The 25,623-nt window shown below is 36.3% G+C and overlaps 1 protein-coding gene across 1 annotated transcript in view; it reads right to left on the bottom strand.

Moving 5' to 3' along the window:
• Nucleotides 1-1,573: 1,573 nt before the first annotated feature.
• LOC121328471 (synaptoporin-like) overlaps nucleotides 1,574-25,623 on the bottom strand; it is a 44,326-nt gene continuing 20,276 nt past the window's right edge. The window contains exons 3-7 of the mRNA XM_041273154.1: nucleotides 12,936-13,060; nucleotides 8,191-8,389; nucleotides 6,440-6,493; nucleotides 5,683-5,844; nucleotides 1,574-3,322 (exon numbers count right to left, since the gene is read on the bottom strand). Coding sequence (XP_041129088.1) covers nucleotides 3,032-3,322; nucleotides 5,683-5,844; nucleotides 6,440-6,493; nucleotides 8,191-8,389; nucleotides 12,936-13,060 — 831 coding nt within the window. The 3' untranslated portion in view covers nucleotides 1,574-3,031. The remainder of the gene's footprint in view (nucleotides 3,323-5,682; nucleotides 5,845-6,439; nucleotides 6,494-8,190; nucleotides 8,390-12,935; nucleotides 13,061-25,623) is intronic.

Here is a 25,623-nt window from a genome sequence, read left to right on the forward strand (position 1 = left end):
TCTAAAAAAAAAGTTTTGCAATTGTGTGTCAAAAAAGATCCATCAAGCACTGCTAATGGGGAAATAGAGGAGCAAGAAATAATTTGCAGGCTGCGTGGTGCATTTAACAGAATAATCTTTGCATTGGGGGCTGGTGGCAGAGCATGGCACCCTTGTAAGATATTTACTGCTGCCTTTCCCTGATCAGGATCGTGCCACATGGGTCGAAAGGGAGATTTCATTTGTTTTACTAGTGTGCTCAGTTAAAACCGTATTCCGAAAATGAAATGTACAATGTGCTCATTGTGGAGTGGTTAGGCTCATTACATTGTTGCTGTATAGGTTCATTGCAATGCTACACAAAACATTTAGAAGAACTAGTCCACGTTTTTTGTAAAATTATTTTGTATTAATGTTGCAATTGAAAATTAGCTTCTAGCATTATTGCAGAGGGTAAGTACACAGTGTCCCCTTTTAAATATATTATGTGACTAGAGTATAAATCCATATCCATTTTGACTGATTTAAATACCAACTTTACTTGCATTCATAAAGTATGCCATAAACGCATGTACTGACATTACGCTGAAAATGCCAGACACAAAACAATTACCAATGTGCATGATCTATTACAACCACATAGAATTCTGGTCCAGCTCGTCATATTTAAAAATGCCATTAAGCAGCTGATTATTGACAGAGTCATTTACTTCATGTAAATGTCAACCACAATGACAATGGTCACACCAGTCTGAGATATTGATCTTTATAAGAAGAAAATGGGTGCTGCATACATTATGTTAAACTGGTTACAAATGTGTGAGCCCTCAAAAAAATGAAAGGCAGCCATAATGTGACCTTTATAATACAAAACAGCACAATACCACAATTATTTATTTATTTATTTTTAATTTAGAATACCCAATTATCCCCCATCATTTAGAATGGCCAATTATTTTTCCCTTCACCACACAGCTCAGGAGAACCGAAGATTCAGTGGGCATCCTATGATCTCACAATCAAGCTAGTTTCCTCTTTTACACCCAGGATCATCAAAAAGACTGATATACTGCATTCCAGTAGAGTGGTATTGGTACTGTGCTGTATGTGATCTTAGTCCTTAATGCACAGCACCTGACACAATACCTGAATAGAACCATACAGTTACATATAAAGCTGCATTGTTATAGCAAATGTCACCCCCATTTTATGAGGGATTGGGATTTCATGGGGAGCATCACATTGGTGTGTTAGAGAGGCAGCATTGTTAGGGGCTGTTTCTCCTCACTGCTACAGACACTTGCAGATCTGGCCTTTGTCTTCCAGGAACAATATCTTGCTGACATGTGCTGTAAAGGTGTAAAAAGGCAATCAGCATGGTAGTGGGATCAGGGGAAGGCCATTGACCACTCATGAGAGCTTGTAAAATGTATTATATGTTCAGTGTTTGAGGATATTTTTATGGAGCCTTTTGGAATTATAGTTAATGTACCGGTAGTCATAATACACTGTATTAGAAACAGAAGACAAACCCATTGAACACAATGTTAATATTGGTTGATTTTAAAGAGGAATGCATTATTATTATAGTATGCAAGGTTTATGCAACAACTTTATTAAACATATTTTAAAAGCATACTGATATACAATCTTATTCAGGTACAGCTGATCACATTATAATGCAACACTGAGTTTAGAGCAAATACAACAATCGTATATACCTCAACCAACAAATGCAGTTACTGCACTAACTCACGTCACATGCTTTGGAAGTCAAGAACAAGGTTCACAATTAAGAGAATGTCAAGTTACACTTCTATTCAAACTTACATGTTGTTTTGTTAAAGAAATATGTGATTAATGAATGTATATCAACCTAATTTACAGGTCTGCATATCTTTTAATTTTGATAATATGATTCAACTTACTGTTATTCAAAATCTATAGGTATTATGGGATGTTGGGTGTTTACTATTTAAACACATGTATTTATAAGATTTTCAACACATACCCAGTGTTCCACTCCTCCCTTTTTCATATTTGTGCTTTCAATTCTGAATTATGGCAGTTTAAGCAGCATATTCTAAACATGTGTACTTACTAAAATCCTATGAAAGTACAAAATAAAAGGAATGCTCCTTGTACTATAACCACTAACATCTAATTAGTCACAAAACACCAACAATAAATAACTATTGTTTATGGACAGTTATCAGTGTGCATTATTAATAGTGTAATATCACCAGGATATAAATAAATAAATAAATAAATAAAAAACTTTAAAGTAAGTACAAGAAAATATAATTAGATATTACAAAAAAAAAAGCTAAAACACATCTTAAACAAATAAGAGCTCAAAGACTAAATATTAGATACTTTAGGTATGCGTTGAATAAATTTAATTAAATCCTGCTTGCACTGCTGCTGTAAAATTACTCAAAATGTGCACACACGCACAGCAGATATATAACTTGCAATGTACAATATCATGCACTTTTTCAACACAATAATAATAATAATAATAATAATAATAATAATAATAATAATAATAATAATAATAATAATATGATCCAATAATGTTACAAATGACCACGATTTCTTTCACAAACAGTTCAAAAATACTTTCTGTCAAGATCTGTGGCATAGCATATCACAGAAACAAATACTTACAAACAGCTATAACCACTGGAATACAACATACCAAAAAAAAAAGACGAGAGAGAGAGAAAGAAAGAAGGAGAGCGGGGAGAGAGGGGGGAAGAGAGCGAGAGCGAGAGAGAGAGAGAGAGAACTACGATAACATTACTTTTACAATACCTACAATGTTAACTTTTTAACTTTTGGTTTCACTCCCCAGATAATATCATTGTACCTCTCGCTACCTACAAGCAAGATATGCTGCAGTTTGGAAACAAGAACCACTGCCTTTCTGACACTAGACTACTGACAACAGAGGAAAACACTCCTCATATTGTTGTCTAATTTAGACGTCAACTGATTATCATTTGCCCTCTTAAACTTTGTATCTTAAAATTCAGTATAGATGTTACATCTAATTAGCAAAGGAGGTAGGCTCGTTTGGGGCATACCCTACCTGGCCATAGCCTCCCATTTGGCCATAGTTTGACTGCTGACCGAAGTCTCCTGGTGGATTGGTACCACCAGACTGGCCAATGTTTTCTTGCTCATATCTGCCTTGGTTGTAGGATTGCTGGTTATAGCCACTCGGTTTCTTTTCTGTGGTACTTGTAGGATACCTCTGGGTGGAAGAATGCCATCCAGTCTCCTTGAATACAAACCAAATGTTTCCAGCCCATAGAACAAAGTTTAAAAATCCAAAGACCTGGAAAGAAAACAATAGCAAACACAAGTTATTAATGAGTAAAAAAATAGGCAAATACCTCAGAAATTCCATTGTTACTGTACCTTAATTAAGATAGTTAATCATTTCTTTATCATGTTTTAACTCCCATACAGTAATACAAACCTGTTTATGAAGCACTGTCTGTTGTAATAACACATATTAATAATACTGTCAAGCAAAAGCCCCCTAAAAAAAACTATTAAGGGTGTATTGAGGAATTTCTGTCTGGATTTCGTGCTGCACAGAAAAAGTTGTAAATGATTTGCTGATAAGCTCTGACTTGGGCTTTCCATCAGTTTTAATTCTCCTAGATTTAAGTGCTGCCATCGACACTGTAGACCACTCCATCTTATTGAATCAGCTCAAATACACAGTGGGACTGTCTGGCCTGGTTTCAATCTTATCTATCTGATAGGTATCAATTCTTCTCAATTGGGGAGGAGAAATAAGCACTGACTGCAGTTGACTGCGGTGTTCCACAGGGCTCTATTCTAGGTCCCTTGCTATTTTCAATATATATGCTACCTTTGGGCGACATTATACGAAGACATAGAGTGAACTTCCACTGCTATGAGGATGATACCCAGCTGTACCTGTCTTTAAAGCCAGGAAGTACTTCTGCTGGGGTGTTGCCAGTTGCTTGCCTTGCTTATATCAAGTGCTGGATGTCTCAGACTGTTAATGTTGAATCCTAATAAAACAGAAGTTATGATTGTGGGTACTTGGAATCAACTATATAATGTGGGACAGTATGAGTTTGACCCTAGCAGTCTCTGATCAAAACTTAATCTTGAAATGAAAAACGTGGGGGTCATCTTTGATCCTGATCTATCATATTAGGGAAGTTACTAAAGTATCTTTTTATCATTTGAGAAACATAGCCAAACTTAGACCAATCATTTCCTTATCCGCCACTGAAAGACTTATGCATGCCTTTATTTCATCTAGAATTGATTACTGTAATGCACTCCTCTCTGGTATTCCAAAACAAGTGGTGTCCCGCCTACTGCTCATTCAGAATACCGTCACTAGAATTCTGACTAAAACTAGGAATGATGAACATATTACCCCTGTTCTAGCTTCCTTACACTGGCTCCCTGTACAACATAGAATTGCTTTTAAGATTTTACTATTAACCTATAATGCCCTGAAAGGATTAGCACCTAGCTATTTGCAGGAGCTACTGACTGCATACCTTCCGAATCGCACTCTGAGATCACAGGAAGCGGGACTGCTGGTTATTCCTAGGGTCAATAGAACAAACATGGGAGGTAGGGCTTTTTCTTTCAGAGCTCCTAAACTATGGAAGGCTCTGCCTTCGTTTGTCAGGGAAGCTGGGATAGTTACAATATTTAAGTCGAGACTGAAAACATATTTTAATAAAATGGCATTTTTATCTTAGGGGGTTTTAACGTAACTTATTTCCTACTCGATCTTATTTTTTAACCTGTTATTTGAATATGTTTTTATTTGTAGCAGATAGAGTGTGTGGGAACTTTTATTTTAATGTACTGTGTTTTTTGTTGTGTACAGTGCTTTGTCATACTTCGGTATGAAATACGCTATATAAATATAATAAATAAATAAATCAATAGATTTCCGCATACAGTATAGTACTCCTATACCCACTTATTGTACATGTTATACAGTATATTAGAATTATCACTCATATTCATCCAGCTGACACAAATCTAAACTCTGGCAGGGAGTCAGGTCAACACCATGGTCATGTTACTGTATTGAGTTTTTGTGTCTCAATCAGTTTTTATGACTATTGCATTAAATTACGCTGAACTTCAAATAGCTATGGTCTGCAAAAAATAGGTACCCAGCACAGCTTTAAACATAAGCAGCTAATACAGCTATGGTGGGTAGATTGTGTAATAATTGAAAACTGCAAGAGGCAATCTTCTTAAACTCCAGAGCCACCACTGCTGTGCTGTAATCTCACATATAATGGGAAAAAAATTGTACTACAACCACAAAAATGATTTCATTTAATAATTCCAAAAGGTGGCAGAAAACCTTGTATCCACCCCTGTGGTGATGTACATTCACCGCCTTAGAAGATAAAACATAAAAAAAAGCAAAGCAAAATGTGTAAGAACAATTCTTAGGTCATTATAAACTACTAGAATGTAATATTTAATCACATTCTGTCACAAAATGTTGTCTCATTGTCATTGGTGCTCAACAATGTGTACATTGCAAATGAAGCAAAAGGCTTTGTTTTTTTTTTTTTTGTTAATTAAGACCTTCTAGCTTAAAACACATGGAAAGGAATTATCTGAAAAACCCAAGCAACTGAGAACGTTTCAGTGATTTTACTTCATACTTACAACAGATGTGTTTAAACTTGCCCACACAGGTTTACGGAGAGGAAGGCATTTGTTGGACTGCACCTTACATGCAGATATTAACAAAAGCACCTCATCAGGGTCTGTGGCGGTCTTCACATCCGACAGACCCTTCGCCCAGGCAGACGAGTTCAAAAAAAATAACTAGTTTATTATAAATAAACAAAAATAAAGTGCACAAGGGCAAAATAACAGATACTTAAACACAAATAAAGCAAAAACAAACTCACAAAAATAAAGTTTCCAGGCTGGGCAATGCTTTCACTGGATTTAGAAAATTCAAAAATCACAACCCTGCTTCCTCAGCTCCCTTCTCCCAAATGATAAGCTGAGGCCTCCTTTTATATCAGGTGGTTGGGCGCTGATTGATCGTTAATCAACCCAATCAACTAATCACCCCCAGCCACCTGAATATAATAAACCCAGGCAGGCAGGGGAAGTTAACCCCATCCCTGCCAATTTATAGGGCAGAGCTTTGCTCTGCCACACAACTCCACCCATGTACAACGTACACCTGCCGCAATCGGCCAACTCCCCCTTCCCCCCCCCCCCCCCCCCCCCTCCTCCCCCCAAGAGTCCAATTATGTCCCTTGGTGGGCTGTTATGGTGGGTGGTGGTTGGGCGGCGTTGATGTCGGATCCCCAAGCCTTCTTTGGTTGAGGGGCCCCCGAATCTCCAAGGTAGCACGGCGACGGCGGCCCGTCTCCCTCTGGTGGCGGAGAAGAGTGCCGCCGGGTACCGAGGGCTGGTGGCTGAGCCACATGAACGAGAACGCCACTGTCACAATGAAATCCTGTTGAGGTGTGAGAAAACACAGCTGATTCACTGAGAACTAATGATCTATATAACTTTTAAAAGACTTTTCTACACTAAATTTCCACTCCAATAAGACCAATTTATTTATTTTTTTACCACAACATACTTTGTAGATTGTATGTGGAATACCTAGTATAGTTCAATTGTTAATTAAAGAACTATTGGCTTTTTATTGTATGCCTATTCTTTGTTTTCTTTGAGAAATCACACTTTCCACTGATGCAAGGGACTTGCAGGAGTGTTGATTATTGGGGTGACTGTTCACTCAGACATATTCTAAATATCCTGCCAACTGATAAAATACAGTAGTCTCTCAAGGCAAGTAAAGGTGGTCTGTTCAGGTCTTCTTCTTCAAAACACTTTCATTTACTTCATAAGCATTTCATGACAAGAGACTCTCCAGGAAAGTCACTTTGGCACCATGCTGATTTTCAAAATTATTAACATCAAGTTGTGTCATTTCTCAGGACATCGAATAGTTCATGAAACATGCCATCAGTCAATTCTGCAGTATGCCACGACAGCCCACCTAAAACTCATTTAACTAGTGGTTCCTTTTGGCAAAAAAAAAAAAAAAAAATTCTGAGCACGATTTAATTTTGTGCTTTTCGTTTTATATACTGAATGCTATATTATTTTCAAACTCGGCATACTGTACTGTCCTTACTAGATGGAAACATTAACAAAAGCCTGGTTTAACATAGCATAGCATACAATATAACAAAGACCTGTAAGGGCAATGGGCAGTGGACACGTCATCATACTGTTCTAATGCGAAGTGATATTAATTTCATTAACACTACATGTTCTATGACTTTTTCACTCATAAAAGGAGGCATTTTAGCATAAACAACAGAGATTAAGATGGATGGCCAAGCAGCCTCAGGGAGGCGTCACAGTGTGAGTCTGCATCACTTGTCAGCCTGCCAGCAGGATGTCTACCATTAAAATGAGCCACAATCACCGACTAGAAACAGCTAATTTATTTTCACAAAGCAACTCTCACCCACTCATTCCAGTAGATTGTTAAAGGGAAATGCAACTGATTCATGCAAGCATGAACTACTTATGTGCAAAACCCAGACAAAAATACCTGCAATTCATTGTTAAGCTGACCATGAATTCTCTGCAAACAGATGTGTTGAAATCAAGCAAATTAGGGCATTATCGAGTACACTGATAACATATGTGTACTGAATTGATACAAACACTGTTTGCTAACAAGAACACAATTAAGATCCACTGATACTAATTCATAAATCAGAAATATTGCAATGTATTAACGAATAGCTGAGACATTCTATTACAGAATCATGCACTGTGAAATAGGCCAGTTATGCTTGTATTGATCCACCATTCAATCTAAAACATCAAACATGTTTACACCTGAACTGTGATCCTGGTGTGCTGCAGGAAGAGACTGTGCCTGTTACTGCTTTACTTGGCAAGACACCAACATCAGCCAGTTGTTCTGCATCACTGCTATCGGACTGCTGTCAGAATTCCTAATATCTGTGAGCATTGGGTGAATCATATGCACTTATAAAGGCAGAGCAAAAACAAATACTGCAAATCAGGAATTTGTAATTTAGAACCTCACATTTGATAAAGAGTGGCATTTCACAACCGACTGAAAACACTTATTAAAAATTATTAAAAATTAACATTGCTTACAATAAGGGGCCCCCTGTTGTTCTCTCGGTACTTGTTCTGGTAAAAAATGTACACGACAGTGGCCCCCAATGAGTATAAGAAAGCAAAGACTGCAATAGTAACGAAGAACTCAGCCGAAGAAGAATAGTCTCCTATCAGGAACAGTCTCTCTCGTCTTTTACCATCGCACGTAGGGGCATCAAAATACACCTGGTGCAACCTGAAACGAAAACCAAAATCATAATTTGTTATTACATACTTTTTTTTTATTCAGCATTTCTGGCAATTTTCGTGGCGAGTGTCATGATGTTACATCAAGAAACAAAATATTGTTTGCAAGGCCATTTCAATGTAACTGCACTTGATTTGGCTTACCCAGTTATTACCCTGTAATCTGAAAGTGCTAGCAGTATTTTATAGAGAAGGCACATTAAAAGGTATCAGGGAGGCTGCTGTACTTGCAGACCAACATGAGGGGGCTGCTCGATGGGATATAATTAAAAATGAAGAAAATGATTAAGGTCAAATAATGATATATGACAGATAATTCATGTTTGGCGAATACAAATTAGGTAAAGTAAAGGGGTAAAGATACTAAGCTTGTATTAAAGGTATTGTCAACGCAGTATTGTTGCTCTGTTAGACTTACAAACCAAAGCACCAAAAAAAATCAGAGTTTGCTGAGAATTTTATGTGAAATCGATTGAAAAATAAGCAGTCACAAGCAATAGGCTTTTCACCCTGCTCTATAAAACCTTTGTGACCATTACAGCCTGTACTAATGATACAGTAAGTTCTGTTCTTTCTGATCAATGATGAATGGCATAAACGCATCATGCTGAGCAGACAAGTGATCTTCTACAGATCACTTTTAATGCAGAGGCAAACTTACACTGCACAAATCAAATAGTAGATGTAGCCCTGGCAGCTACACGTCCCTTATGGAATGATTTTGTTTTGGTCTAAATTTATGAGAAAACCCTGCCTCTTACCTGGAATGCATTATTTCATATTAAAATTATGCTGGGAAACCACTTAGTGAAAATGTTCCCACACTGCTAAACGACTCCCGTAACAGAAGGGAAATTCAGTTGAAGTAATTTTTCCTTTTTTTTTTTTTTAACTAGAAAAATCCCCCAAAACTATTATTGTTCCTGTCCTACATAGAAAAGGAATATAAAAGGGATATCATTTTCCCCTTTAACAACTGGGAAGGGAAACCAGGTGCTCAAGAATAGTTAAGCTGACAAAAAGTCAGGTTTGTGAGGATACAAAGTAGAACAAAGACAGTTCTAGGCAGTTCATTTAGGCTTGTGTCAGTATCCTCGCTGCCATTAATGCTAACCTGCTAGCGGGAACCAAAACCAAATAGACTTTATTAAGTGCTGGAATCTTAACGGAAGATTGATTGTTCCCGTGGTGACTGTTAGAATTAAGCATGTAAATACTACTTCAAGGTCTTGATAGCAGTTTAATTGGTTCAATTAAACAATTTAGAAAAGGAATACAACAAAGACCAGAAGTGGAAGGACCAACTGTGGCCAGACACTCCTGCATTAAACAAATAACTCAAATCACATCAGGCTAGAATAGTTTTGTTTATAAAATAAGGTCTAAGACTCCCCAGTCTGTGACCCCTTACTGCAGATAAGTTATTAGTAGTATCATAGACTTTCACTTAATGTTCTTCATGTAGATGTGAGACAAACGTTGCGGTTTCTTTTAAGAGTACCATTAAGGGAATGTTTTGAAAAGGGATCAACAAGTTCTGCTTTTCTTCTAATGGGCATTATTAGTCTACACTTGCTTACTGGGTGCTTTTCTGTGAAATGATTAAGTATACTGCAAATAGATTTCAATGAACAGCTGAAGTAGCCAGCCAATTGATTTGCTAAACTAGGACAAGACACTCGCAGTCTGTTCTGAGCCACTTGCAATATGACCCTGGCCAGTTCCATTTTTTTGGCTGCCATTCCGAGAATGGCCAGGTGGTTAACAGAATACTTGGCAGCATTAGTCCATCAGACTGCAAGCGAGCAGATGCCTTTTCTGATTTTGGAAATGATAATGTTCCAAGCTGCAGTATATAATATATTACCAGTTCCATTTAGAAAACCACAATATAAATGAATGCCCTTATACAGTAAATGTCTAATATATTATAAGGATAAATTAAATAAGTGTCAACTATACCACATGTTCTTCACTGTATGGTATATGAGTCTGATTTGTTCTTTAATGTATATCTGGTTGAATTTATGCATCATGTTAACGGAGACAGGTTTACTGCAGTACTGTACCACTGTTTGTTTTAAATCGTGTTGCACACAATGCTGCCGATGTTTATAAGGCAGTGCCGCTGACCAAAGCTCCCTCTGCATGTTAAGCAGTTTTGCAAGTCTGACAAAACTAACCACCCATACAGATCTCCTTCCTGCATAATAATCATCTGTTTAACTGTATCTTTTTTAACACAAAAATACATTATTCAAAACTTTTCCATAATAGAACATATTGCTCTCCACTTCAAAAGACAATATGTTTTTTTGTGTGTGTATATATATATATATATATATATATATATATATATATATATATATATATATATATATACCTATATATATATAAGAAAATGTACGCATGAGAGAAGGCCGTTCAGCTCATCTCTGCTTGTGTGGTTCCTTGTACAGTTACTGTTGAGTTGGGTTTTAAAGGATCCAAGTGATTCACATTCAACAACATGACCAGTTAACCCATTCCATACCCTCACCACTCTATGTGAAGTGTCTCCTTCCCTCTATCCTAAGACTATCTTCAAGTTCTAACTGTGTCCTCTGGTCCTCTGTGCTGCTTAAAGCATTGTTAAGGATTAAAGTGCCACTTTACATTTGCTGACATTAAATTCCATTTATCACACATCTGCCCAAGCTCATTACTAAAAGTTAAATTAAACTTCTTGCAATAGAATTATGCTGTTTATATGGTTAAAATCGAAATGTTCTCCTGAAGAAAAGACATACTGAACAGTGTGTGATTACTTATAAACCGTTTGCAGCTCACCCTGCAAATAGGTCAAGATATTAAGAAATAAAAAAAAAGCCACATTTGTGCCCCTGTCCTGCTGGTCTTATTTACAGAGCCTATAGAAAGTCTACATCCCCTTGAACTTTTTTCACATTATGTTGTGTCACTGCCTCAGAGTTTCGTGCATTTAAATGAGGATATGTTTCCACTTCTCTACACACCATACTCCACACTGTTAAGGGGAAAAAAGTTATATAATAAAAATACAAAACTGAAAGATCATAATTGGATAAGTCATCTGTCAGTCCCCTCCGTCCCCGCCCCCCCCAGTTAATACTTGGTGGAAGCACTTTCTATAGGCACTGTACATGTGAGAGAACACAACATTAATGTTGTTCATGGTGCTTTACTTTAGCTATTTTAGGGCTAATTGAATGCTAACTCCACATTTAACAATTTTTGTTAATTTACCGGTGTGTTCTGGAGGTGCCCTACTATGGAAGTAAAGTTGCTCACTTTGATCAATTTCTAAACTTTAATGTAATGTTCTGTTTTAACCAATTAAATTATGTTGTTAGAGTAAACATGCAAATATGTAATTCTTTTTTTTTTGTTCAGTTTCAGAGCTTTATTAGGGGGGATTTATTCAATAATTACTGCTTTTAAAACTGCAAATGTCAGGATTAACAATAACAGAAATAAGTCTCTCTGAAGTATTAAAGGTGCATTGCACATACAGCTTCTGTAAACTGTTAAAATGATCTGTACTCTGGATTCAGAATGTCAGTCACAGGAATTCCCAGTTACCTTACCCTTTCTCATTTTAAATATATTCCACAGAGAAAAAAAGTCAATTAAGCTCTGAATTTAGATTTAAATCCCACAATGCACATTAATTGTGCAATTATGGCAAAGTTCCAATGGTCACATGTCTGTTAGTGACATTTATATTGGCCACTATTAGTAGCTCCGACCATCTTAATGCAACTCTTACCCTCATGGGGCTGTAATAGTTTGTCTTTAATACAATGCAATACACAGGTGTTACAATGAAGAATGCACTGTAAATGTGAGGTCAGTATTTACACATGTGTGAATTGCAATTCTCTCAAGAACAGGAAAAGCATGACAGTTCCCCTTCAAGGAATTAACACCATCGGAACCTGTTGAATAACACACTCCCTTCTAGGACTGGCTATCTTCTTGATGAATTGGTACCTCCTTGGCAACAGATCTAGGTGTGTCAAGTGGGAATAAATGTTCTAAGAATCTCCTTTTCAAAGCAAGAAGCAGTGTTTTTCAAATTGAAATCTCTTGTACGGACTTGTTAGCTGTTATAAATGTAACAAGTGCAGAGTTAAGTAATGTCTGCTAAGAAATAAATAATAATACTACTACGACTACAACTACTACTACTAATAATACTATAAGTGCATATGCATTACAGCAGGGTGTCTGGTTAGCTCATCATCAGGCACTGAGCTTTAAAAGGATTATTTGGAGCTCTAATACCATATTATTTCTAATGTAAAATTATACAAAATGGAAGCCTCAAGTGTTTGAGGGATATACTACTGTATGTATTTCACATTTAAAAAGGGTTAATATATACATTGTCATTGTGTTACCTGTTTCTAAAAGCAAGAAAACAGACGAGGCTGAAATCGATTTCAGCATTTAATTCACTGCAAGCATTAGTATGATACAAGATGGTGTAAAAACATTAAGGCCCACTGTCTTACCTGAAAGGGTAAGCAAACTCTATCCCAACATTTAGGTCGCTGTCTGTCTTGTTCTGACAGTCTACACTGATTTTCAGTTGTCCAGAATAACCACCACATGTTGCAAATGCAAAAATTGCAAAAAGCTGTAATAAAACAGAAACAAAATTAGTTACTAGTTATAAATAATTTACAGGGTTTTCCTCAGAACTGTATAATATTACCACGATAACGTTTTATAAGTATTTATACAATATGTTCTGCTCATAACAAGTATAATATAGGCTCAGTAAATTCATCTTATGGGCAATGTTCTGTGCAATTCACAACACTGACGTAGGTATGAATTTACAATTGAATCTGAAGTTATACGTGTTCTCATGAAGCTGAAGAACGTGTTTTTTTGTTCCACTGTTAAAAATCAAACACATAACACAGCAAAAGTAGCTGCCAGACTGAACTGCTGTATCCTTTATACAGCATGGTGTCAATAATCCATTGATTTTAGCAGAAGAGTCCTGGTCCCCACATCAACACCTCCAGAATCTAGCAGTCAGCAGTGCTAACTTTCATCTGTCTTGCTACTGAATGACAGGCTCAAAGAGAGCTTGCCTTGATCACACCCCCACAACTGTGCATCCAGGAGTCTAAAGACATTTTGCTTTGTCATTTTTCTCTCTTTTTTTCCTTGGACAATTTGCATTTTTACAAGGCCAAATTGATCACAGCAATAAGTCCAAGACACATTTCTGTTTGATAAACCAACTCATTTTGGGGATTTAATGTTAGAAAAAACATATATTTTATTTTTATTTTGCGCTAAGTTGGAAAAATAACAGTGTCATCAAATGATCACCACAATATGGATCACACAAAAAATATATTCAATTTACTCTAACGTGAACAGCAAAATAAGTCTGTTGCCACTTTCACTGAGGTAGCTATTTCACATCTGCAGATATATTGATGCCGTGGACTGAAAAATAGGATCTGTGAAATAGGACATTCTTTAAATGTTTTATCATGGATATTTGAACACTGGGTCTTCTCTGGGTGGTTATTACAAGATTCTAAAGATCCTAAGGGCATCTTCCAGACAGAACTGAGTGAGACTCCCTTGCATTGCTGATCAATGACTGTGAAACTGAAGATATCTCAGAGAGGGTATGTGCAGCATCAGATATTTTTACAGAAGCACAGCATGTCAAGGGTATAGAAACTGTGGTAAAACAAAAGTCTGAGTTGGGGGTCAAACAAGTGATTCCATTAATCTGTCTACTTTATCATTGACCACTACTGCTTTTGTACAGCAAGCAATACTAGAGAAACCACACTTACCAATACTACAGGATCTGTGTCAACCTCTATCAGTACTAATATGGGATAGTTGGAGGATATTCACATGCATATTTCAACTCCTAGTATAGTCTCAAAAGTGTCTCAAAATTCAAAAATGCTCAAGAGAAAATCCATCACTTTTATGACAATCCAATTTAACAATAAACATTCCTGCTGTGGCACATGATGTTGAAAGAGTCAATTTATTTGAAGGAAACATTAATAAATAAACTTTCTGCTGGCCATCCCTAAATCTTTCTGAAAATCTGAAGAGTAACTTTTCTTCCAAATTAATTGGGGTTTGCAAGGAAATCTTTACCCTGAGGAGGCTGCTCTGAAGTTTTTTGTAGCTGGAAACCAGCTCTATTCAAAGAGACACATCAATTAAAGCCCTGAGATGTCTTTGTAATCAATGCATCTCCTTCAGGAAATGTTATCAGGCTTCAGATAAAAGTTGCTTTTCAGATTTTTCCAGGTGAGAAACAGAAAGACACCATTGCAAATGGATTGTGAGTCATTAAGACAGCAGTCACGGCTCAATTGGAAGAACAGTGGTCGCACGCACACACTGTAATCATCTTTGGAAGAATGACTGGACAAACTGTCATTGATTAATGTGAGAAGCCCGACACCCTAGAATTCACATTGTGAACATTTACTGCAATAAACATGTAATGAGAAGGCAGAACTGTCTCACAGACAGTCAATCAAGATTGGTAATAAAATCCTGACATTTAGCTTTATGTATTATAAAGCCAAAATTAATTATTATAAAGTGGTATGCTGAATGTAATTACGACACAATACGTACCAATAAGATTCATGTGAGCAATATCCATGATCTATGGAAAGACTGTTCAGACGTTTATTCTAAACTTATTGTAACCTTTCTCGGAAAAGCATCTCCATGTGTGACTCAGAACCAAATTTAATGTGACTGATATTTGATCATACCGTATAAGGTCGCTATTAAAGAGATAAGTGACCTTAATTAACACATAGAGAACTAAGATAACTAATCTCCTAACACTATAATTGTTGTTACTATTTTAAGCTATATGGTTTATGCACATATTAAATATATCATGTGAAACCTCTTCATAGCTTGGGGCATTGTTAAATAAGGCGATTTTTTTTGGCATAAATGCAAATCCCAGTCATTCATTTATTGCAGGAGATGAGGAGACGTATAGCACCCCAGCCTTTCTGTTTGCCTTCAGTTTCCTTCATTTATCTGTAGGCCATTAGGTGGTTAATGTGTGCTTTTCTGCCACCTATAATACAGGTCATTAAAAAAGTGAATGATTTATATACTGCAATCTAAACCAAAATACTGCAGCTCTTGGTCACAAGAAACAAACCTGCAAATGAGCAGCTGCTTTGGTAAATTGATCTTGACACCTTAATATCAGACGAGCACATCAGTACCAGTATCTGTACCAATAACCCTTTCGCTCTGTTGAAATCTAAGTCTGTAACAGATCAAAACAGATAGCTTGAAATTACTGCACTGCAGAAATAAGAATTCCTTAAGAGAATGATTCTTCCCAAGCACCTTCTCTCTCATCCATTTTCTGCTTCAGAGGATTTTAGCAATGTGATACAGTTTTGTTCTACACCACATAAGACAGGTGATCCATTCTGCTGTGATCGTGTGTTATAGAAATTCCATTAAAGTAACTGTTTTTGACAGTTCAACTATACATGTGGCAAGCTGCTCTTACTGAACAGGCAATGAATCTCAGAGTATTAGCATTTTTTTGCACAAGACATCCAGTTCAATTAAAACGCTCTGAGAAACAAATAAAATGTACTGGGTTTAACTGAAGACAAGGCATGCCTGTTAAAGCTACTGTATTACTGGTATTAAAGTTAATGCCTACTTGATTTCTTGTGGTGTTGGCTAGAGGGAGATAAAGACACAGAGAGCATGAGGGTTTGAAATAATAATCAGGAGTTATATACATAAACAGTTTTATTCTTTTTCTTAATTCTTTATGTAATCCTTAAAATTAACTACATGGATATTTTCAGTATGTGTGATTATATTAACAAAGTTGGACTAAAATGTACTACATTAATGCCAATTCTATTTATATTTATCTAAATATGCCTCTCTAACAGGAACAAGGCTTAGAAACACGCTGGATTTTCACCATGTGTTCAACTTCCATGGAATGTGAAATAAAATAACAACGGTGCTAACTGTCATTCCAATGGTGCTGAATAATCTCTTTTCCACCTTCTCTCAAATTAAATGCAGTGCAGCAAGCGATTATCAGGTTACTATGTTTAAGAGACAGGGATGTTAAAGGAGTTTCTGAAATTGTGGACACCAAAATATTAATCATTTTTATCATACAAACCAAAATTAAAACTTGTACATTACTCAAAATTAAAATGCAACAGATGGCAATATCCAAGGGTCCTTTCACACATGGTGTTTTTTTTTTTTGTTGCTGTTTTTTGTTTTTGTTAATGGATATTAAAAAAAAATTGATATTGTGCATTCTAACTGTATTAATCGCAATAGAACAAAAGTATAATGTATCGAACACATGATTGTCTCAAAGTTCCAAAGTGCTACTAAAATCTGTGATTTGCCACATTAATAATCAGCATACCATTTTGGAATCCATATTGCAATATAGGTAATATGGGTTAGTCCATTGATTTGCACACTTGTATAGTCAATTTAAATCATTACATTAAAAATAAAACATTGAACAGTTATTTACTATTGATTGTTCAATTATTCTAATATATCTCCCAATTAAAAGTTAGCAAATAAGAATTTACCTAGAAAACATCAAATAATGGATCAATTCCCTTATACCCCCAAATGCCACTGAGAAAAGGATAAAGAATCAGATCATTAGTGTTCTTCATGCTCGCCATACAGTACAGTGTACCCAAAAATTATCTGAAAAACATTCAAATGTGGCCCATCTTTATATATGTTTTGTCCAATAAAATAACTGAAAAACATACTCAGCTAAGAAAATCTAATTTACATAACATTTTGAGATTCGTCATTTTATTATCTGTGTATATCTTGCATTTTTCAGCACATCCTTCACAAATTCCAATTTTTTTTTTCTTGTTATGACAGATAACATTAAAAAACAAAACATACAAAGTAGGCTGTGAATATTGTTTTTTTTTTTTCTGATATCGGTTACTGAAATGTTGCCGTGGGTTTGTTTATTAAATAGCTGTGATGGCTGTAATTTTATCGATATGACAAAGGTTACAGTTCTGATTGCCATGTCACGGACATGCCTTTACTTGATGAAATGTTCCCAATTTGCAACTTGCATTCAACATCTTGAAGGAGTCCCATGATCCCCTAACCGAGCCAACTGCCTCTTTACATTCAGGAGCTTTACAGCAGATGTCAGCAAGCTACCGCCCCCTGGAGGACAAAGACCAGCAGTGCAGGTCTCTGTTTTTAGCTCACTGTGTGTCTGGCCACTCCCTGCCTGTTTTGCCTCCCTAACATGAATCCCCAGCAAAGATCATCAACTTTGCACAGTCAGGTCACAGATCCCCTGACTGCATGACTCACCCTGCTCAGTACTCAGGGACCCCACAGCAGTATACTATATACATTTTTGTATCTCCAGACTGCAAAGCCATGATCTTGTAATATTTACTAAAGACTCCTCCTCCCTTACCTTTTCATCTAAACCCGTTTTCACACCTAATGCATACGCTCTCCTTCTCTACCTATTTTGACAGGATTATTACTAATACTACAGTAAGAGGTATGGTTACCATATCAACTTTATTATTCACTGAATATGACCTGAAGGTACACTCTAAAAGGTGCCAATCAGTTTAATTTAAACAACATGCATTCTGTGAGAACAATGGTTTAATTGTATGTTGCAATTCAGCTGTATAATGCATTTTGTGTCATATTAGGTCAATTTTGATGTAAAAAAAACCAACAACAAAACAAGCAGATACATTAAATACTATGACGTTCCTTTCTGATCTGAAAGGGTCAAGACCATTTAGTCATGAAATACCACAATATAAACTAAATAATTGCATAAAAAAACCCAACAAAAATAGGAAAACCAAAGTAAAGCATGAAAGCCATGATTTCTCATAAGCAGTCATACTGGGTGCATTAGATGAGCAGTGCCAAACAAAACTAACAGCATCCCGGTAACACGATTCCTCCCAACATTTATTAAAAGGATACAGCACTAACAATGTACAGTCTTTAATTAAACATCCCATCACCCAAGATACCTGCTGGAAGGATACATTTCAAGTGCTTCTGATACTGCCCACTCATAATTCACACCCGGCTGTGTAAAATAAAGCAATTTCCAACACACGATTCCGCTTGTCAGTAGAGCGTGTTTAATTGACATAAATTGGCTTGTGGAGGCATGTTTTAAATTGGCTGATCTGGCCCCCATGTTTCCAGGGTTCATAGTCTTGCACATCTTTGTTTGGCAGCTTTTTAATATAGGAGTCAAGAATCCCTGACAAAACTCTGGACTTGACTGAAGGCTGCTCTATCCAGGGTCGTAGTTAGGAGGTGTCAGTCAGGGACCATCTTTGGGGGAAGAGCTAACCAGGGGAACCTAAGGGGTGCTTATCTCTGAGAGCAGAGCACACAGGAGTGAGATTATATATATATATATATATATATATATATATATATATATATATATATATATATATATATATAAAGCTATCCTAGTGCCAAAACTTGCATGTAATTTTCTGTTTAAAAGTTAATCGTCAAGAAGAAAATCAAATACGTGCTATTTTATCAGAGATCTGGTTCTAAGAGAGCTCCTTTTTGTCTATACATCACCTCCAGCTACAGAATCCTGCAGACGGGTAAATGTGATTCATAAAATGGACTTGACATTGATTTAAACACTTGAAAAGAAATACTGTAACTATCATATTTGCTCAGTGGGTTAATGCAGTACTAGTCTTATACATTTGGTGCCAAGGGTTTGATTCTGGATTTGGGCACAAGAGAAGTGGGTTTGATAATTCCAATTTCAAATAACCTTCTCATATGATTTGTCAGAATTGGGAAACTCTGCTAAGCATGAATGGCAGGGATGATTGATCCTTGTAGGGTTTTCTAGAGATCTGAACAGACAGGAGCAAGCAGTCTTGACTTAAGTTATGTGCGGAAGAAATTGTATTCAGGGATGCTTATATTGTAGTTACTAGGCAAAATGATTTACTGGAATTCCAGTACAGTTTAGGCAGGGTGGCATTAAGAACAGATGCAGTTGGCAAGCGATACATATGTGTTTTAAAAAGTTTGTGAATGTGTTAATTAACAAATCGGTATGTAACATTGATTTTAAAATATTCAAGCAGTCAATATGTGTATTTCATTATTGAATAATCATGCTAATGTAATTTCGGAAATTATGTTGATTTACTAAATCATTTTAATATCTTAACGAGCACTGCTTCTTGCGACTATTTCTTTTGTTTGCGTGGGAATTTAAAAGTAGAAGCAAATGAAATTTTACAGCTTGAGTGCAAGCCTGAGATTGACAGACCCCGGCTGCGACGTCGACAATACAGAGTGAGGGTGTACAGGACCAGGGTTCATTTCTTAGATTTAACAGATGACGATCTATAAACTCGATTGCATCTGGAGAGGGCAGCTATTGTCGACCTCTGTCAGACTGCGGAAGGATCTTGAATTGCCTATAAAAAGGGGCCGTGCTGAACACCCGCAATATGAAGGTGCTGGCAGCATTGTCCTTCTATGTCCACTTAATCAGGAGCAGTTACAAAATATTAAAAGGGAGTTTTATGACATTGCTGGATTTCCCAGAGTAATGGGAGCCATCGATTGCATACACGTTGCACTCAAATCACTGTACCACCACGCATATACATATGTGAACAGGAAGGGGTTCAATTCACTAACCCTGCAGGTGATTTGTGATGCATCCTGTAACATCTGGAACGTATATGCAGATTTCCCTGGCTCCTGTCATGACTTATATTTTGACACAATCCGCTGTGTTTAATCTAATACACCAGATGGCATATTAGTAGGTCAGTCTTATCAGACTACCTAGATAATTCAATATTTGTAGTGATAGAAAATATTTTAGAGTTTTTATACAGGTTATGAATGAGATTTATTCACTTGCTTTAATAATTTGTAACTTTATGGAACACATGTTGTATTGCTAACATGTTATACCGTTATATGCATCCAGTGTAATGTTAGTACAGTGCTACCACGTTATAACGCGACCTGTTATAGTGCAGAATCAGCTGTAACACGGTAAGGTTGTGGCTCCCATTTCTCCCAAAAATAATACAATCTTGGTATGGAAAACAGCATACTAGATATTACAATAATGCTTCCTTAACATTTTCATGACAATATAATTGAATTGACTCTGCAGAATAGAACAGGACTGAACAATATCCAGTGCTTTTTATGTGTTTCCTTACAGGTGATTGCGGATTTGGAATGTGTCCTTGGCTTTTAACACCTGTATCTAATCCACACATGAATGAAGAACAGGCGTACAATAGGGTACACAGGTCCACTAGGAATGTGATCGTGTGGACCTTTGGTTTTCTATAAATTAAGTTTCAGTGCCTCAAAAAATCAGGGGGTGTGCTTCAATAGAACCCCCAAACTGTGGCTAGGATTTTCGTAGTTTGTTGTATCCTACACAACATGGCGACCAGCGAATGCTTGAGGCACTGGAGCAAAGAGTCACAGACAAAATTCATTCAAAATGATTAGAGGAATTCACCAAACAATTATAAACAAATTGTGTATTGGGTTAGGATGTTCTATTGAAATTTTAAAAGCTTAATAAATATATAATGAAGTGTTACACAATTGGTATACATGTATAATAACTAATATAACTACAAACACAAATGGCACTTGAAACGTATTTATTTATAGCCTACAATCGTACATACTAAAATACATACAAAAGTAGATTCAAAATACCCCCCCAGCACTTCATAGTCTCTCCAAGTTAATGCAAAACGACCCCATTTCTTTTACCATTTCTACATTAGTGCTGACATGATCAAAGGGAAAGCTGCTCTAAAAAATAAAATCCAAAGATCTTTATGGCTTATTACAAAGTGGTAGCCTACTAATGCACCACTTGTAAGGTATTGAAAAAAAACAAGCAAATTGAAGAAAAAAGACTTTGAACACACATCAAAAGCTGAACAGTCGTTTTGACGCATAAGGACAACAAAATCATAATCTCTATACCATTTCTGTAATGGAAATGGTGGTAAAGTATTAACAGTTCTATTATACACAATACATTCTATTACTCTCTGCTGCTCCTGCAGCAATTTATAGAATTCAGGACAGAGTTTATTACCCATCGCTACTTCATTTTTAGTTCATCGTGCACACTCATTGATTTCTTATGAATAAATAACTTGAACAAAGTATCGTCCTGGAGTCTTCAATGGTAATTCAGCCATCATAAACAAATATATGAAGAAATCACTTAATAGGAAGAAGGGAATGTAATATTTAAAAACTTGCAGTCAAATCAAATATGTGGCACCAGTGCAAAGCAGTATATAAATTCGCTTAATGGCAAAGTAGCTAAATCCATTATTTAAACAGCCTTTGGATAATTACATATTTACCATTTTAAACATGCAGACAAGACATAACTTGGAAACTAATATCATTTTAACAAGGTTTTTTTTCCCCCATCAAGCTTACAATGGCATTAAAGCACTACAATAATCACATTACCGTCTTTGAAAAAAATATATCAACAATAAGCAACCAAGAATTTAAGTGGTTACATGCAGGGATTCAAAGAAAAGCAATAGTATTAAAAAAGTGATTTTAAAATTCACAGCAAAATATTGCATTAGTTTAGCTCAAGCTGTGCCAGAATACAGCAGTCTCTGGATTAACTAAGACTTGTTTTTTTTTTATTATTATGGTTATGGGCAGATGCTATGGACTATTTAGCACTTATTGTGGATGAGATGGAACACGAATTGTCATATAGAAGGGCAGCAATATTAGCCAATCAATTTGAGATCAGTGTCATCTAATCAGTATGTTCTGAAAGACGAAACATTCTGTGGAAAATGAGAGAAGAGAATAAGGTGCTGTAAAAAAAATGTTGGGATTGTTTAACCCAGCCATGACAAAATTAATGTGGAGTATGGAACAGTGAATTGCAATGCCTACAGCACTGCCAGCTGAGAAGCCCAGTGGGTACTTACACTGACATTCTCAGATGCATTCATGATGAATAACCATGAAAAACAAAGCTTCTATTATCAATGCACTAATTCAAAGACACTTTTATTATTTAAATTGGCAACAGAAGATGGACATTATGAAGTCCACATGTAAAACAAAAAGACATGTCATAAAAGAAATGCATCTTTAGAAAGACTGTGGTATGGAAGCAATGGGGGGGGGGGTGTTGGATGTAGCTAGGGGTATTGCTTTTTAATAACAGAGTCTCAACTATAGCAAACCTATATTAAATTTGAATATTTTTCCTAAGTATTGTTTATATTGCTGCAACATGTAAAAGGAATGAGGAATTCAAAACATATTTAAACCAAGGTAATGACCACAACACTGAACATGATAAATGTATTTACAGTATAGCTTAACAGATTAGCGAGTTAATGGAAACAGACACTCCTGGGGGAAAAAAAGCTCTGCAAAAGGAGAAAACTTAACATAACTAATAATATGTCAAAGTGAGCACTGCAGAGACTAGAACAGCTTCCAATACTTCAGTGCTGTCTTTAAATATTTAATTTCCAGTGAATGCAGCACAAGTAGAATGATGATACATTCTGGTGAGCAACTAATGCTTTAAAAGCTTTTTGCAAACACATCAATAAATACCATATTTACTGTAGGACCTTTGCAGAATAAAAATAAAAAATACAGCATTTATAAACTACACACCAGTGTACTGTAACTACAGAAGTGTATCCAAGACATAATGACCAACAGAACACAAAAGCAATCTACAAATAGTCATATTACAGTCAGTATATATATTGCTACTTAAGAATAAAAATACATTAAAAAAATAAATAAAAAAAAGCCTTACCGGAGCAAATATCACCATACACATTTAAAAAAGAATGTATAATCCAACTTCACTCCACAGAAGAACAGCAACAGCTTGCTCATACTAATAAAAAAAGATGTCCTAAAGATGCCGAGACAGCGCAGAATTGTGTGCTTCAGGTCGTTCCCCCCCCCCCCCTTTTTATGAAGTAAATAAAGAAGCAAGAAATCAATGCTAAGAGAAAGTGAGATGATACACCTATCAGGCAGCAGCCTTAGCCTTATTTGCTGAGGGACAGCGAAGCAGTCATATTAGAGCACACTAACTACAAGCAATTTCAACAGGAGAACCACAGACTCTTCCCACAGTGGGAAGGCCTACAGTATTCTCTATCATACTTTCGGAAACCTCAGCCCACTAACAGCTTGCAGCACAGATGAAAAGATTTCAGGTAATGCTAATTATCCCCTGCAGCACAATCATGCGTGAAACTTATTTGTTCATATGGATCCCTTGAAAACAGTTAATATCACTTCACCACTGTAACAAGGCACAGAAGCAACACTCCAATTCTACTGTATAGTACTGTATTTTTACATTTAAGACAGTTTATCATTGAAAATTGGATATACTTCAATACAGACGTAAGTTAATATCTATTGCATGCACTTCGTACACAAGTATTTGACTGTGAGGGTCTACTTCCTTTTGCTTTCAGTGAAACAATTTGTATTCAACGTGATGTCATGAATATTCTGTTGTGATGACCCTCATATTCCCACAACCCCCTAAATCTACCAGGTTTATGCATTCACTGCTAACTGCAAAAGGTATTATCTTCTTACTAAAACTGCTTACTGGAATACTGTAAAAGTATACCTGTATCTTCAGTGATATTACCTTAACAAACATAAACGCTTCAGTGGTGCAGTGCACACAAAGGTGTGTCGTCACAAGTTTGATTTTCATGGAATATTAATACACTGCTCTAAGATAATAGGGCTGCTGTTCTAAATTTTCCTGAACATTTCAGTCATCCTTGACAGATAAAATACTGAAAGCTACAAAGGATTATGACTCACATGGGTAGCGAGCCTCAGGAACACAACACATCTGAGGGGGCAACACACGTTTCAATAGTCATCATTGTACTGAAAGAACTGTATATTCTCAAATTGAGATATAACAGCGGTATTATCATTCACCGTGGTACACAATGCTTTGCAACCCTAAACCCAGTATGACCACCACTTAATGAACTGTTTCCATCTCCGTAGCTTCTGGGTATTTGACCTTTCCTTAGTCTACAGTTCTGTAAATTGCCAAAGCTATAATATGTGAGGGAATAATTTTGTCGTTTGAAATCTTGTCCAATAGGAACTGGAACTGAAGACTGGTAAAACCTACTTAATTTGCAGATTATTCCATGGAAAAGGAATTGATGTGCTGGACTTGGAAATATTTGTGTAGTTCAGTTTATTTTACTATAAACAAGTTTGTGTTCTAAAAGAATAAAAACATTTACATGCCACTAAAAGTTACTCTTGGTTAGTATGCAATGGCAGTTGACCGTAAAGAAAATATCATGCTAGCAGCATTATGTGTCATGTTTTTTTGTTTTTTTACTATAGGTTGTCAAGAACAGTTGGCTATTGGAATTTGTACGTGGCAAAATGGCAAAGAACTTTCCATAAGACAGACAAGATTGTTCCTTGTGCTGCAATCTGTTCAGTTATATAATGTGTCCTGGTGTAACCACGTTCTAAATATAGCCAACTGTTACGATGTGGGTGAGCTGCTTCTGATGTGGTTTGGGGATATGCATGCTCAACTTTAAGGCTGACATTTCCTGAGGTGCAGTCATTATCTTGAAGTGTGGACATCGAAGCAAGCCACAAGCCAATTGCTTTTATGATCACGCAAGACCAGATACAGTGTTGGTTGAAGAGTACTTGCATCTTTCTCTGTATATATGAGTTTGTGTTCATAATAATAACAATATTGCATCATTGGCAGCCTTGATGGTATTTACAGAAAGCTGTCAATTATAAAGGAAGCATGTTGTGTGTTTTTTTAAAAAAGATTTTTCAAAGAACAACATTTAACAGAATAAAAACAGACCACATACTATTCAACAAAATATACAGAAATGCATCAAATGTGTACCAGCATTTCCTTTACTTGTTGCTCTCCGGGTTCAATAAAACATATCACATCGACATAAACAAAGACCACTAGCTGTCACAGTTCTCCAATGGTATAGATGTATATGAGGGATGCAGGTTTGCAGTGCTAAATCCTAC

Source organism: Polyodon spathula, chromosome 16, assembly GCF_017654505.1.
Source record: "Polyodon spathula isolate WHYD16114869_AA chromosome 16, ASM1765450v1, whole genome shotgun sequence".
Classification (NCBI taxonomy): domain Eukaryota; kingdom Metazoa; phylum Chordata; class Actinopteri; order Acipenseriformes; family Polyodontidae; genus Polyodon; species Polyodon spathula.